This window comes from Lepidochelys kempii, chromosome 2 (assembly GCF_965140265.1).
Source record: "Lepidochelys kempii isolate rLepKem1 chromosome 2, rLepKem1.hap2, whole genome shotgun sequence".
Taxonomy (NCBI): domain Eukaryota; kingdom Metazoa; phylum Chordata; order Testudines; family Cheloniidae; genus Lepidochelys; species Lepidochelys kempii.
The window spans coordinates 190,211,288-190,227,083 of record NC_133257.1 but is presented as its reverse complement, the minus strand read 5'-3'; the positions used below and the strand labels follow the sequence as shown (position 1 = coordinate 190,227,083).

General features: G+C 39.8%; 2 protein-coding genes across 9 annotated transcripts in view; one reads left to right on the top strand and one right to left on the bottom strand.

Annotated features, from left to right (window-relative positions):
- FYCO1 (FYVE and coiled-coil domain autophagy adaptor 1) overlaps positions 1-15,796 on the top strand; it is an 84,856-nt gene that overhangs the window by 45,867 nt on the left and 23,193 nt on the right. The window contains exon 16 of one of the 7 annotated variants that reach the window (XM_073333173.1): positions 10,761-11,420. The exons of the other annotated variants lie outside the window; for them this stretch is intronic. Within the exon in view, the coding sequence (XP_073189274.1) occupies positions 10,761-10,770 (10 nt within the window). The 3' untranslated portion in view covers positions 10,771-11,420. Of the gene's footprint in view, positions 1-10,760; positions 11,421-15,796 lie in introns of those variants that run through there. 7 annotated transcript variants of the gene reach the window in all.
- Positions 7,279-14,099, bottom strand: CXCR6 (C-X-C motif chemokine receptor 6). 2 transcript variants are annotated; one of them, XM_073333174.1, is made up of 3 exons: positions 13,981-14,099; positions 10,753-10,819; positions 7,279-8,792 (listed from the first exon to the last, which is right to left on the bottom strand). In XM_073333174.1, exon 3 carries the CDS (start codon positions 8,767-8,769, stop codon positions 7,738-7,740), a length of 1,032 nt encoding a protein of 343 aa, XP_073189275.1. In that variant the 5' UTR covers positions 8,770-8,792; positions 10,753-10,819; positions 13,981-14,099; the 3' UTR covers positions 7,279-7,737. The 2 variants fall into 2 exon arrangements, with proteins under 2 accessions (XP_073189275.1, XP_073189276.1); XM_073333175.1 differs by lacking the exon at positions 13,981-14,099 and adding an exon at positions 13,818-13,869.

Below are 15,796 nucleotides of genomic sequence, written 5' to 3'. Positions count from 1 at the left end.
ATTTTTCCTCTCCATAAAGAGAAAACAGACACTGTCAGGGCTTGTCTACACTGGCAAGTTTTGTCGCCAAAAACTGCCTTTTGGCGACAAAACAGCAAGAGCATACACGCTACTACAATGGGACTTTGTCACAAAAAACGCCCAGTTTTGGCGACAGAAAACTTCCACCCCGTTAGAGACTTTTGTCTTTTCTCCCACTTCTATTGTCAACAAAGAGCCAGTGAAGACACCGCTGATTGTTTTGTAGACATAACTGGCTTCCGCCAGTATCCCACAATGCCTGCCCTGATTGCTCTGCTCAGTGTTGTGCTCTCTGCTGCCCTGCAGGCATGCGCCCCTCCCCTTTCAAAGCTCCGGGAAGTATCTGTGTGCTGCTCCGTTTGGGGAACAAACAAACCAAGAGCAAATCATTGGCATGCTCCTGTTCTGCCCTGCACTAGGAACACAGCAGCAGGCAGACTGCTACTGCAGCAGGAGGGGGACAGACTGCTGTGCTGCCTTGCCATTCCTCAACATGGAGAGCTCACAGGGCTACTCATGATGCTGCTCTCGGCAGCTGAGGGGGCTGTGGGAGAACTTGGAGAGAATCGCAAGATGCTCAGCGATCAGCTCTTCCTTCTCACAACACTGCACTATGGGATACATACCCACGGTGCATTGCTCACCCTGTCAATGATGGTGTCCCCAATGTGGACGTGATTTGTCGACAGAGGGAGCAAGTGTGAACATGCTTTGGTGATTTTTGTTTTGCCGACTTTTGGGTGTCGACATCCGTTTTCTCAACAAAACTTGGTAGTGTAGACAAGCCCCCAGTCATATTGAACTTCATTTTAGATTAAGAAAACAATACAGGGGAAAACCCAAAGCAAAGTCCAGTGTTTCTCTTATGACAAGCTTTATTGAACTGAACATAAAGTGGCTGCCAGTCTCTGCAGACAGCAGAGTCTGTAGAGTTATAAAGATTCAATACCCAGAAAACAAAGGAACAACAGTTATATAGCTAAATCCACCACACCTTTTTTCATAGTATAGATTTCAGTCACTTGTTCCATCTACTCCCGCATAAATGAGCAGTAGGGAGGAATTGATAGATTCTCTGTTTTAATTTGCAAGCTTAATGTTGCATTAATATATTTTATGCCTATTTCTGTATTAATTAAAAGTTTCATTTTGCATTGTGTTTCAATCATTTGAATATTAAGAACAATATCCAAAGTAAAATATATTTTACCCCCAAAATAAATGTATACAATGATACAGGCTGTCTGTTCACTAATATTTCTTCCTGACAAAATTTTGAAGTCTAATTTTTATTTTTATATCTTTCAAAAGAAAAACAAAAGTAAGTTACTGTAACCCTTTACCCACATGTTGTTCCTTAGTACCAAGGAAGAAAAATTGTAGTGACAAATGTTCTCAATGCCAGGTTAAAAGCAGCCCCAAAGTAACAAGTCTGTGGTTCAAAAAACAGAGCTAGATTGTTTTGCCCCCCGTTGTGTGACTAGTTCCTGTATAAACCACACTTCCTTGTTACTTGTGTCTAAGGTAGACTATAGATGCTTACTTATCTGGAACAAAATATGTTTCAATTCTGGCTTTTGCTTCTCAGCTAATATACTATGTTATTTTGCTAATATACTATGCTATTTAATTACCTACCATCATAGCATCTATGTGCCTGCAATGTCTCAATGTCTCAAAGGACCCTGAAGATTTACAGATATGCATGAATTAAGCCTTGCAACTCACCTGTGCATTGGCATTGTCATCATTTTACAGATGGGAAAAGTGAGGTGATGCAAGTTTTCCCAAAGTCATATGATGACCTTCATCATGATTCAGCAAAATAGGATTGTAAGGCATCTTGAATTAGGAACCCAGGAGCTGTCACTCCTGTTGGCCAAGGGAGGTGAACGATGCAAAATGTGAGCCCTTGGGAACACAACATTGAGAGAGAGCATGTGAGCTGTGAGGTTAGGACAGGGCTCTCTGGTCATCTTGCTGTCAGTCTCTTGCTGAGGAAGCCACCAAAACTGTAAGACCATTATTGAAGGCATCTGGATGTATCATTAGAATTCTGCATTACCCTGTAGCAGTGTTGTTGTTCTATCCCCATTGTTCACAGTCTATAGAGAAGAAAACTGAAAAATAGTCTTCTACTTTATCGCTTTCCATAGGCTAGTCAGAACCATTTCATATGCATTGCCCTGGATTCTTTAGTATCATGATCTTAAAGGGCCTTTGGGCTCAGGACTATTTCAGTCTCTCTTCTCTCTGTTTACTCTAGCCCCTTACCTCTGCTTAGTCACCCCTTATGAGGTCAACAGACAAGGATGGTAGATCTCCCCTCCTACGTATAACTGGGATAGAGAGGAAGACAGAGATCTCCCCTTTGTCCCCTTTCTTCATGTGGATATTGAGAGAGAGCCTGGCTGATGGGCCTTCTTCCGGTGTAAACCAGCAGAAAACATGCGGAACTTCAACCTGCTTTTAGCACAGATCAGCACACTGAGGTGTTTATAGGCCACATGGTCCCATGCGAAATTTGAGGTTCTCCTACAAACTGGAGGTCCTTCTTGTCTGTGGGTTCTGTAGGTACCCAGGACTAGCTCTAATTATATATATAAGATCTGCTGATCAGCCCTACCTATGTATTGCCTGCAGTGACGGGTACTCAATGTTAGTCAGACATAATGCATTTTGCCACCTGTGGGTCATATGTGAATTTTTTAATTATTCTGTGGTTTTATGCTCGGGAAAAAATATTAGACCATGAACAAGCAGCACTGCCTTTTACAGCCCTAGAGATTTCAGAGCTACCTCTGTGGTGAGTGAGATGCGTGCAGAAATGTAGGTGTCACAGTCAGGCTTTTGCAGCACAGCTCAGCAAACATAAACCCACAGAGCAAATAAATACGGGGTTTTTGAGGCAGGAGAGGCCAAATCTTTAGCTGGTGTAAATCTGTACCACTTCATTGACTTTAATAGAGCTGTGTTGATTTATACCAGCTGGGAATCTGGCCCAAGCTGTTTATCAGCAGACTATCAGATAGGAAAGAGCAGAAATAATATACCAAAGATTTTCATTTTTAACCACGAACAAATTTTATATCACTGGGGTAACCATAAAAAAGAACAGTGACAAGAAGGTCAAACATTAGTGACATTTCAAAATGGATTGAAACTGTAGGTAGTGAAATACTGTCCCATACAGTGTCTTGGAAAGGTATATATATTTCAAACACTGTCTCATTATGCTGAGATTCTGTTGCAATCCCCTAAAATAATTAGTTCTGATATCATCTATATATTATTTTATCATTATTTAAAAACTCTGTTCCTCAAATGCATAAAGGTGAACAATCCCCATTATTTTTTATTTATTATTTGTTTAACAGCAACATTTGTTATTTGTTTCACACTGTGTTGTACAGTACAAAGAATAAAGACAGTTCTTGCTCAGCACAGTTTATAATCTTAGGCCCTGCCCCAACTGCATTCAGGGGGACTACTCACATGTATAAAGTTAAGTATTCATGTAGGGGTGTGTCTGCGCTAGAATATTTTAGCTTGAGTTAATTGCCAGTTAACGAAGGTAGCTTCTAAAAGCAGGTGTGGATACTCCTCAAATATTTGATCCAGAACTGAGCTCAGCCTAAAGTGGACCACAAAATCTTATGTCCTGGTACAAGCATTTCTTTGTGGATGGTCCTCACTGGCCTTTACCAATGTGTTAGCTCCCTAGACTTTATTGGCAATCAATTATCTTGAGATTAAAAACCCTAGTGTAGGCAAACCCTAAGTGTTTGCAGGGTCCTAAAAGATGAACACACTATTTGACCCACAGAAAACAAAGGCCAAATTCATCCCTAGTGAAACTCCATTGAAATCAATGGAGTTAGCACCAATCCATCTCAGGGCTGGATTCACTTCTAAGGTATTTAGTTTAAAATAGAAAGACAAATAAGCCTGATTCTCCATTTCATTACACAGTGTTACACCGGTGTAACTTCACTTTCCTCTGGGGAATCATACTGATATAAAACCAGTGTAACAGTGGAAAATCAGATCCTCAATATTTTACTGGCCTGATGGGTTATATGCCTCTTCTGTAGTGCTGTGTGGGACCTAATAGAGTTGGGCAGCGTTGCAAGTAGCTTTAGAAATGAATTTTCACACTGGAAATACCAAAGCATATAGATGAGAAATAATTTGCTCAACCGGTAACTTTATGTATTTCCTTTGCTATTATGCAAGATGTCTGTACTTGAGTGACAGCTTTCTCCTGTACAATGAATGGATAACTGAAAATCTGCCTTGTCATGTGAAAGACAGCTATTCAGGCCTCAATCCTAACTGCAGACAGACCCTTGCAAAGTCAGGGGAGTTCTGCAGAGGGCAGGGGTCCACTCACATGCATCTAGTTGCAGGATCAGGCCCTTAGATTGTAATCATTCTTGGGCAGGGCCTGTCTTTTAATGATCTGTAGGGTCTTGATCTCTGAATGGGGTCTTTAGGTGCCACTGCAAAACAAATACGTTATTATCATGATGATGATGATGAATTATGTGGTAAGTATCACTAGAATTCATCCTGCAGCAAAGGAAATCCCCACAAGGACAGGCAGAATGTTAAGGCTCCAGGACTGTGTTTTTATTTGTCTTTATGTTTGGGTTTTTGGTCCAATAGTCACATCCAAATACATACGATATTGGGCCAGAATCATGCCCTTGGTTTCTGCTGGAAACAATTCACACCATCCGTCACCTCTGTTCTGCCAGTGACCTGGAACTAGCCAGTGCAGAAGGCGGGGGGAGGGGGAGCTGACCCAGCCAAAGGCTGAACCAGGCTGGCTGTGAGAGATGCTGATTCAGCATTTTTCCTAGGCAGCCTCTGCCAACAACACTGTGTACAAATCAGGCTAGATTTTAAAGCTGCCTTACTCCAGCAGAGCACCCTAGGGCGGCGGGAGGTGGTGATACTACCACAGCCTTACTCTAGGTGTGAATCTTTCCCCTCCTACCTCCCCCACCCCAGTGTAACTGTCCTGCTCGGTGCTGGACATGCAAGCTGTGCCCAGAGAGGCGAATCTAACCTGTTGCCTCTTGCAGCAGTATAGAGCAAGAAATGTGGCTTACTTGTTTTCGTCTGCCCCTCTTTATTTTCTCTGCCTATCTGCCTTCTATCTATTTGTTTTCCACTCTCCCTCATAGTCACATTGATCCTGCCTCTGCAGCTCTCTCCTTAAAATGATTGTCAGTGTCATTTCATAATACTGAGAGTCCTCCTTTCTCACTGTGCCTGTTGATTCTGGTCACGTTCAGCACCTAATACGAATGGTGCTTGGTAATGATTTCCAGAACTTTTTCAAAGGATAAACCACCTGTTGTGCCATCACAACCTGATGCAAACAGGATTCAACTCCTTAGTTGTAATTAGGAATGAGGACCACTCTCTTGGTGTCTCATTCTGCTCTCATTGTGAATCTGGAGTAGTAACTCCATTGAAATCTTAAGTGAGAAATCATCATAAGTTTAATATTCTGTCTGCACCTAGCCAGCTGAGGTTTTGTTCATTTGTGTTTTATTTTTATTTATTTGTTTTTCTTTGTTTTCTTTTCTAACTTTTTAAATTTTTGATATGTGGCAATTTGTAGAGTGTGTCTACAGTGAAGGCTGGGCTGGAGTTCAGCAGTATATCTGAGTCAACTGGGTACACATCTTGTGTTAATTTTGATTAACCCTTTCGTATATGGTAGGTATCATGTATATGGAATAGGTAGAGTACTGCAGTGATAGGATCAGGTAGGGTTAGGTGATGTAGTGGTTAAAAACGTTTTGTCATCATCTCATGTCATTAGTAGCATCTGGGAAACTACACCACTGCAAAAAATTGCTTATGAATTTTCATAGTGTAATCAAAGCCATGTAGGCATTTTTGTTTTTTCCCCACCAATATTACCTTCAGCAAATGTCTGTTTGTAATTCAATTTGAAAGGACGGCAGACTTCATTGCTGACAGAACTGTAGTCATGCTTTTGAAAGGCCTGATTTTGTTCTTAGTGTAAATCAGGAATTAAATCAATGTAAAGCTGGGATAAGTGGGAACAGAGTAAGGCCCTGTATCTTTAGGTATTGTTTTGTCTCAGAAAACATTATAGGGTGTTAATAATAAGATAAGCTGTTGATTGTTCTGTTTAGGGAGTGTGTAGCCAAGTAAAAGTTAGTCAGGGATTATATTTTTTTAAGCACTCCAGGCATATGTTATAATTTAACAATTTGTTGTGCATCTTTATTCATGGTTTTATTTTTCTACTTTAAACATTTTCTTTTCTTTATAGAAAAGTTGTTGGTAGGGCTGAAGAAGTAAATAACAAACATCCTGTAAAAGCAGCTGAGAAACAGACTATGAAACATAGAAACCTATTTGTTTGTTGACACCTTCTTGACACTGGCATTTGTGGTTAAGACAGAGATCATTGGAAGGTCATGTCTACCCTACCATTATAACTTCTTTTTAACGAATTCATGACAATTTTTCCTCACCTGATTACAACAGCCATAACTGACTTGTGCCCACACAGCTGCTTTATTCAAAACACAACTATATATCTGCACCCACCACGCTCCCTAGCTTAGTTTGTATCACTGTTTTCTCACTGCATTCTGGGAAAATCTGAGCAGCTGTCTCACAGGGAACAGAGCACCTTAGGTACATGCACAAAGGTGGGCATCAGTAGCATAGTAGGGAAGTGCATTCTGGGATGCACAGACAGTTAGGAGGAAGGACCGGATGTTTATATGAATCGCGAGACTGTCTAGAGTTACAACAGTTAATGCTAAAAGAGTACTGGAAGGACTCATGTTTCAGGGTGTATATTAGGAGACCTTCGTGGGGACAGATTATCCCACATCTGCCTACTATAGGGTTTATTGGGCTGTCCTCTGGAACCCTGTTGCTGAGGGGTCTGATCCAGTCTGTGGAGTCCAATATTTCTATGTAGGAAGTGGGACCAGCCAAACTGGCTACACCGGCACTGTTATGGCATGATATGTACTGTTGTGTGTGACAGAATCAGGTGTTTTATGCTTTGGGTTTTTTTGTTAGAGAGACTTGATATTTGTTTGAAGACAGATTAATATTCTGCGGTGATCACAGAAATCTCACTCTGCTTTTGAAGGCAAACAGGGACTCAGAGGGAGGAAGGAAAGGGAAAACAGACAAAAACAAAAAAAGAATCACAGGAAACCACAATGGGAAGATTGAGCATTTAAACAAATTAAATTTTAATATAAAAAGTCAGGCTAAAAGTCACAACAAACTACAACTATTCACTTAGCATCTTTAAAACAAAGCTCTTAAATGTCTTTTCTGCTTACAAACATCCCTCCTGGGAGGTTAACTTGCCCAGAGGGCTGATACACTAGCTTTCTATCGCTGCAACCCTAAGTTCAAACCCAGCCTTAGATCACACATGAAAGAGTTGGATGATCTCATCCTCAAACCTTTATGTATACCTATCATAAAACTAGTGCAGAGTTTCACCCAGTTACCAGTCTTTGCTCAGGAATAACAGGAGTGCTACAATGTCAGGACTGAGATGCATTGGATGTGTTGAGAAGCTTACACGGAGCCTGCTTCTACTATATCAGTCTCATGTGGCTGTTACATAAGCCCTGTCATAATGTGAGTACATTTTTAAAAAATTAACAAAGCTGAGACCCTCTATGCAGTTTTTTATAATGGATACATGCTTGTTGCTTCTACATTGGGTGAGGCAGTACAAGTTTTTGAGCCCTCATCTTCAGTGGTTTGCCATTGCTTCACGATACCTTGGCGCTTAACACATCTGATGTTCTTGATGATTTTCTGGAAGTTCTTCCTGAACTTCACCCCAATAAAGAAATATAGAACAGGGTTGAGACAGCCATGGAGATAAGCAATTGCTTCTGTTATAACCACCGCAGAGTCGAAATTGTAGTCCAGGTTGAATTCCACATATATATTGCGTATGAGTATCAACAAATTGTAGGGTAACTGAGTAAGAATGAACATCACTACTATAGAAAATATTATTTTTAAGGATTTGTGTTTTTGGAAACTCCTGGCATGAAGTAAAGTTTTGATAATTATTGAGTAGCAGATAATCATGGTTAGCATGGGGATAAAGAATCCAAGGGTCATTTGAAGTACTTTAAAAACCAATTCTGTGAGATCTGAAGGATACACTGCATGACAGACTGACTTATCATAGTTTGATTGTGTACTGTATTTAAATTGTGGCGTTGCAAATGCTAGTGAAATCACCCAAACTAAAATGCAGATCACTTTCCCCCAAACCATTCTTTTGGCTTGACACATGTGGGCTTTCGTGGCTTGGGCAATAGCAATAAATCTGTCAATAGTTATACAAGTGAGCGTTAACATTGAAGTGTACAGATTCAAAGTGTACAGGCCCCGTATAATTTTACACATCAAGGAGCCAAAAATCCACTCGCGAGCAGCAGAATATGCCCAGAATGGCAAGGTGGAAAGGAAAAGCAAGTCTGCTGTAGCCAAACTCACTAAAAATACATCTGTCAATGTCTTCAGTTTCTCACAGAAAATGTATATGATAAGGACTAAAAAATTTCCTATCAGCCCGAAGGCAAAAGCAAATGCATACATACAGGGCAGAAAGATTTTGCTGGCCCTGATAAAATGTTCATTCTCATTGTAATCGTTGCACGTAAGGTTAAGGTCTGGGTAATAACAATCTGGAAGCTCCATGTAGTCTTCTTTTTAAAGGCTACCTGTAATCACACACATCTGAAATTATTTTCTCAACAAGTAAAACAATTATTATAACATATCCAACGGACAAGCACAAATGTTACTAAGCTGTTATCTAAAAGCGAAGAGGTCACTGATGTGGTGAAAATAAACATATATTTATTTGTCTGATAGAAACCACATTATCTTTGTGGTATGGTGTAATCTGAACACTGTTTGCTCCAGACAGAGCAGCTATTGAACCTGTATGTCCTGAAAGCAGATACAGCATTTTTAGCACAGATTTACACTGACTGGGACTGAGAGGTTTAATATTTCAAATGCCTCAAATTTCATATTCGTTTGGATCAGGCCTTTGGTGTAGGCCCTTCTCTAAAATTAGGGTTTGAGTCCTAATGAGTTTGATGATGACATACCTCAGCACAAGAATGTCAACCCCTGTCAGAAAGTGTCACTCAGATCCCCCTTCCTCTCCAACACTGATTGTGACAATGGACTGTACCTTCTTGAATTCAGGAAAAGAAAACCCCTCTCATCTACCATTTGAGCTTTGATGCGGGACATCTCTTCCTTATCCTGATTTTAATGTAAAGTTTTCAACCATATCCACTGTTTTCACATAAATGGCCACTTGTCCATCAAATCCCAGTCACACTTAGTCCATGCTATAGGTATCACTAGAGACCTGCAAATCCATGGATATTTGCTTTATATCCGCGAGTATCTCTATCCGCAGATGCCGATATCCGCAGATGATTTTTGCGGATGGTGGGTCAGATGTGGATACACTATTGTATCTGCACAGGGCTCTAGTTATCACTTCTTCCAGAGCTGGTTAGATTGTGAGCTCTACAAGGCAGGCGGCCTATCTTGCTATGTGTGTGGACATGGCATGCTGTGGCCACAACCAAGACACAAATAATAACAACAAATAAACACCAACAGATTCCCAAATAAACTCTGCTGCTATTTTTCATGGGATCACATTATTAATTTGTGAATATTCAGATGTGTGCAAATTCTGACAGCTTAAGAGGTTTTAACATGAATATTTTTTCACCCCAGAAATGCGTTATTCGCCATTTGTTTTTTCCCTGATGAAAAGTTTTAGGCGTCCATTTAGAAAGCAGAAACAATAGCATCTAGTTTTGGTGACCCATCACACACCACGAACAGTAGAACTATTTACGAAGTGAGATCCTACTCTACATGATTAAGAATAGAAGAATCTGGCCCTCACTGAGAGTAATATTCAGTGTGAATTTAGCTCTCTTCTCTGTTCATGAAACATTTGTGATTGATTTTCTGCAAATGTATTCATTATTCACCAGTGCACCTAGAAAGTTTTGACCAAACAATTTGCAGCCTATGGTGTTTGTAAACAGTTCAGGTCAATTATTCCTGCCATGCGATTGGTCACTTGACATTGTTTCTTCTTCCTGAGTGGATGACTAAAACTTTTTCAAGTCAATTGTAAAGCTATTGTCAGATGTCCCTCTTGAAACTCAAATGGCAGATTTCAGTGAGAATACTCATGCAGCAAAGTATTTCTAAATATAAATTAACATAAGATTAGCAGAATTCAACCCTGAATGATTTGATCTCGTGGATTGGTTCAAAGGCATCTATTATTTAAATAATAACATACAAAGAATATGGTTAACTGGTGCTACTCATAAGTCTTGGCTGTGTGTTGAGGCCAGAAAGCAAAGTCATAAAGGCCTTCAGCCATCAGAGAAGTGTGGGGAATCCTTGTGTGACTTCTTGAAGAGTTATTGGCTTTTTATACAATGGTTTCTGTTATCCTTTCAAATTATATTTTTTTAAACTTAATAATAATCCCCCTCATAAAAGAGTTGTTACATATCCAGATATACTGGGATAGGGGGAGGGGGACGATAATCAGCAAAATAAAATCATGGCCAACAAAAACCATGGCAACATATATTGAAACAAACTGATAAGCTTTATTTTACATACTGTTCCAGGCACAGCTGATGTTCCAGTTGATGTTTCAATACCCTCTCAGGGAAGAGAGGTTTTTTTCCTGTGAGTTGAAGCAAAATAATTTATACATATTCAGTGTATAATGTGACAACATAACAATATTACAGTGCCCTAATGTAGCTAAGGAAAGTGTCTCATTTGAAAGGTATTTTTCAACTGAACTGTCTCTGCTTTTGAAGGCTCAGAAGCATTATTTTTAAGTTAAATAATATCTTCCTATATGTGCCATAAGATAGTACGTTGATCCTCTTTATAGCCCACAAATATTTAATGTCTAAAACCTCTTTTCTGCAACTAAGCTGTACTTTTAAAATTTCTGATGACTTTGTGTTCTTTGGATAGGATAGTTCAAAGGGCTCAGCACTGGCCCAGTCGTGCTACCCTCTAAGTCAGTGGGAGTTCTACTAGTGATTTCAGAGGAAGAAGAGTTACACCAAATTTTGAAACACACACACATATATGAGTGTGTTTCAAATCTGGTTTTAATAATGTAATAAAAATATGAATTAGGGCATAATTTCTCATATACACTTGGCAGAACTTGGCTCAAATTATTCTTGCATCATCAATCAGATAAGAAAGGATTAACTGAGGTCATCAACGATGACCTTTAAATAATTTTTTTAAAATTTGGTGATTTTGACTTTTGTAATGTCGAAAGAAGACCCAAAAGTTGGGTTTTGGTTTTTTTTCACCCTTCTGGTTCTTGTTCTCTTTTTTTTTAAAAAAGACTCTTTTCTTTCTGCTTGTTTTTACCCAGAGAGAACCCCCACTTAAGGCAACCACAAACAAGAGCCACATGCATGAGAATATCCTGATCTGACAAAACCAAACATTCACCTTAGGGCTGAGATCAAGCATGGAAAATTTCAGGCCCAAATCACTTTTTACGAGGAACTTATGAGCTACTGAAAAGGGAGGTGAAAAAAAGAAACGCACTTCTTAATCTTAACTAATGTTTTTCCCACCTGCTGGTGATGTAATATGAAATTATTAAAGGTGGGTGTTTTAAAAGTTAATACTTCATCATCACTACAGAAAGGAACAATTCCTGAAATATTTCAAAATATTTCCAACCTATGCTATTGAAAAAGTGATGGAAATATATATAAACCATGAAGACTAGCTGTTATTGAAATGAAAAATACTGGGCCAGATCCTCAACTGGTATAAAGTGGCGTAGCTCCTCTGAAGTCAGCCAAGCTATCATGTTTAATACCAACTGAGGATCTGGCCCATTCAACCAACTAAAATTCAGACAAGTCAGTAGTTCTTTCTTTTCCCATGTGGTGGCAACTTGTAAAAGGAAAAAGGATAAGTTACTTAATTATTGAAAAGAAAGTTATGATTTATTCTTGATATATTTTCACTAATATATTTGATATTTTAATCAATAGGTCTTATGTTGCATATTTTTTGAAATAGTACTTTTTACTCAAGTAAGCTGTTATCCACAATGCACGTAGTCTCAAACATTGGAATTGCTACCTCTGATCAGACCATTGATCCACCTGTACCAATTTTCCAAAAAAAAGAAAGAATTGTGATCCTGGCAGTAACCATCCTGGCAAGTATAACATCTGTTCTTGGTGAGATAATGAAAGACATATTAAGGGGGCAGTGGGGAGTTATTGAACATCTTGAGGAAAATGGAACTGTCCAGGAGCACTGTAGGTTTATAAATGAATGTGATTGTTTTTTGGGACAGATTTACAAAAGTACTGCATGAAGCAGATGTGATATATTTGGATTTTAAAAGACTGGAAACTTACTTAAAACTTGAATTCAAATTGGCTTGGATAAAAACAAACGATATGGATTGAAAATGAATGAAATACTGTAAACTTTAAGTAGTGATGAATGGTCATGTAGTCTTCAAGGAGCAATGGAGGTATCTGGTACATATTAATGAACTGGAAAAGGGAGAAAAAAATACAGGGCCAGATCACATCACTCTCTTCTGTGCATTGAATAGACCTTCTGTGCATGGATCTCACCTCTCCTATCAAGAAAACAGGGTAAGTCATCTCCATTACCTCCACTTCTCACCACCATCTGGGACCCCGTGAAGATCCATGAATGAGGAAGTCTGATAGGTCTTTTTGATCTCTAACTTCTATTTTTCTAGTCCGCTATCCTGCCTCAGCAAAAGAAGTGGGGTGAAGGGAACAAATAATACACCTGGCCAGTTGCTCAGTTCCTCCCTAACAGGGATCTGGGAACAATAACACCATCCAGCTATTTAAATAGTTCTTACCCTGAAACAGAAAATGCTCAGTGATTTTCTGGTCAGGAATACTCTGCACTCAGTTGACCCTTTGGCATATAGGGGTGTAATTTTCATCCACTGATACCAGTGATGGATTAGCTGTATCCTTAAAGTATATACCCCCTGTCGTCTGACCCCATTCCTGTGATTCCAGGGCAGGGCAGCTTTAAACTGAGGGGTGAATCACTGAATCAGCATATTTTCTGGGTGCCTTGGCCACACAGTCTGGTTGGTCATTCTCATCCACTTCCTGGGATGTGCTGATCACTACAGGTTTCCCAGGAGAGTGAGACTAAATTGTGCATCATTCAGCATGAAAAAACCCCCAACAAAACAAAAACAAAAAACCCCACCACCTGTTATGTGATAGATTTAAATACATATTTCTAGTAAACATGATTATTTGCCCCCATTATAAAGACCAAAATGACTCAACAGTGCTTTTTCTAGTACCCTGTGATTTCTGTGGCTTTAAAATCTGTGTCTCGAGCATAGTCTTTACTACCAGGGGCTTTTGAGATCTGAGCTATTAGTCTGGTCATTATGATCAGATGAAGGTGAAATTATTTTACATCCTTCTTTTGTTTCTAAGCAAGCCCTAGCTGAAAAAGATAGATTGTTTAGAAAGATGTTACTAAAAACTCCTCCATCAAACATCTGTATCCAAAATATTTGTTTAATTCAAAGTGTTGTTTAAAAAAACAACATTAGAATATATTTAAAGGGATAACAAAGTTGAAATATTTTACACAGGTTTGAAAGAACCTACCTGTTCTGATAGAATTCCCATTTTAGAGATAGGGGATGCCTCCAGAAGTAATAGAATCTTTCAGACCAGTGGATTTTTAAGAGATGTAAGATGGTCTATATTTTGTTCTACCCTCCATATATGTTCCTCTTCCAATCTGAAGTAAGAGAAAATAGTCACTTACTGGAAGACGGTGTATGGTGGTGGAGAGTGTTGACGCTTACGTTTCAAAGGAAGTCTGAAGACGGCAGTGACTCTATATATTTATCGTTTTATCCGCCTATGATGTTTCCTGTTGATGTTCTGGGGTTTTTTGTGTTTTGTTTTTTGTTTTTTACACCAAAAATAGTAGTTTATGATACTCTTGTTGAAATTACATCTTTGTCTCTAAGTCTATCTTTCTAAGGTACATGATATGGCCTAAAGGAGACTATTCAGTACACCTAAAAAGACTTGCTGAAAATATCTGACCTCCAGGCCACAAATGCAAGTTCCACTAAAGATCAGGGATTCTTACATATTGATTTTTTTTTTTAAATCATTTGCAGGACAGTTTCTTCCATTTCTACCAGTTACCAGTTTCCACCATCTGTACATAGTTCATGGCAGTTAATCATGAGTACGCAATATTCCAAATTTCATGTGTGTTGGTTAGTTTTGATTGGACATGCAGATCGCATGGGAGTGTTCTTGTTCTTTAGTTGGAACATTGAGATACCATGTTGATGTACGCTACAACTAGTTTAAAAAATGTGTTCCTATTTTTCATCAAAATTCAGCTGGGGAAGGTGATAATTTCATCCCATGTTTTGACCATTTCTAATGGGCACTATAGATAAGGCTACAGCCTATAGATAAGGCTATCAACTTATGCAGGAAGTTGCTAATGACAGCAAGTGAGTCTGATCCTGAAACAGTCACAGACCTTGTTAGTCAATGGGTACGCCAAGCCCTCTTTCAGGGCCACTGGAAGGAACCCGTTAAGCCTCCTTTATGTAATAAAGACAGCTGAAAACAATGGAAGAGCTGCCCAAGGCACACGGCAGGACAGCAATAAGCCATGTGGGCTAAGGAGTTTCCCTAATTGTAAAGACAGGAACTAGAAGTTTGAGTTTGCAGTCTTCCTTTGAGAAGGCTGAGAGAAGCAGGTAGGAGAAGGACTCTGAGAGGAAGCAGATCAATGGAGCCTCTTGGGGCACATTGCTCACTGGAGTAGCACACCAGGGATTTTTGAGCAAGAAAACTGCCTGCTGCTGTTTGTTTCTGCTGTGTTCAGGGAAGCAGGACTTCGTGTACATTTTTAATAAATAAACAAAAGGTTACACCACGAGTCTACCTGACTTGCCTCACAGTTCAGTGTGAGCCATACCTTTGACCTCCCCCTCCACCCCTGGGTGCAATTTCAAGTGATAGTCCCAGCAACTGCACTTCTTTCAGGGTGGAATCCCATGATTCAACCCACTCTCAGCAGCCTCGTTGGCCTGTTATGTTTCCTTAGCAGGATTAGCTGGGTTTGGTACCTGTTTGAGACCTCCCTTCAGGAGATGAGATCAGTATGAAAATATAGTGTGACTCAGAGCAGTTTCCTCAAAACAAAGTGTTATTTATTTATCCATAGGAACATAGCAACCAGAGAAAAGGGGTTAAAACAGCAAAAGCCTACATGCATATTGTCTTCTTCTTTGAGTAGTGTCGGTCACGGAGTCACCAGGCGATGCTCTGGAACTACTCCACACGAAGCCAGTCAGGACTCTGGGGGAGCCTCCTCTCTGTGAGCAGACTGTCTCCAGGGCAAGAAGCTTACACAGCTTTGACCTTCCTGGGTCCGACGTTGGAGCATTCGGCATCCCCTTCTCACACCGTGCGCTTCTCACAGCGAGGCCACACAGGCGGGATTCCTGGGGAAGCCGGTGGGCCCTGCACCCCAATTCCGCAGTCAGATGTGACTCTCAGCCAGCCAGTAAAACAGAAGGTTTATTAGACAACAGGAACACAGTCTA

Coding starts and splice junctions, on each gene's coding strand:
- CXCR6 (XM_073333174.1), bottom strand. CDS start 8,769: ATGGAGCTTCCAGATTGTTATTACCCAGACCTTAACCTTACGTGCAAC.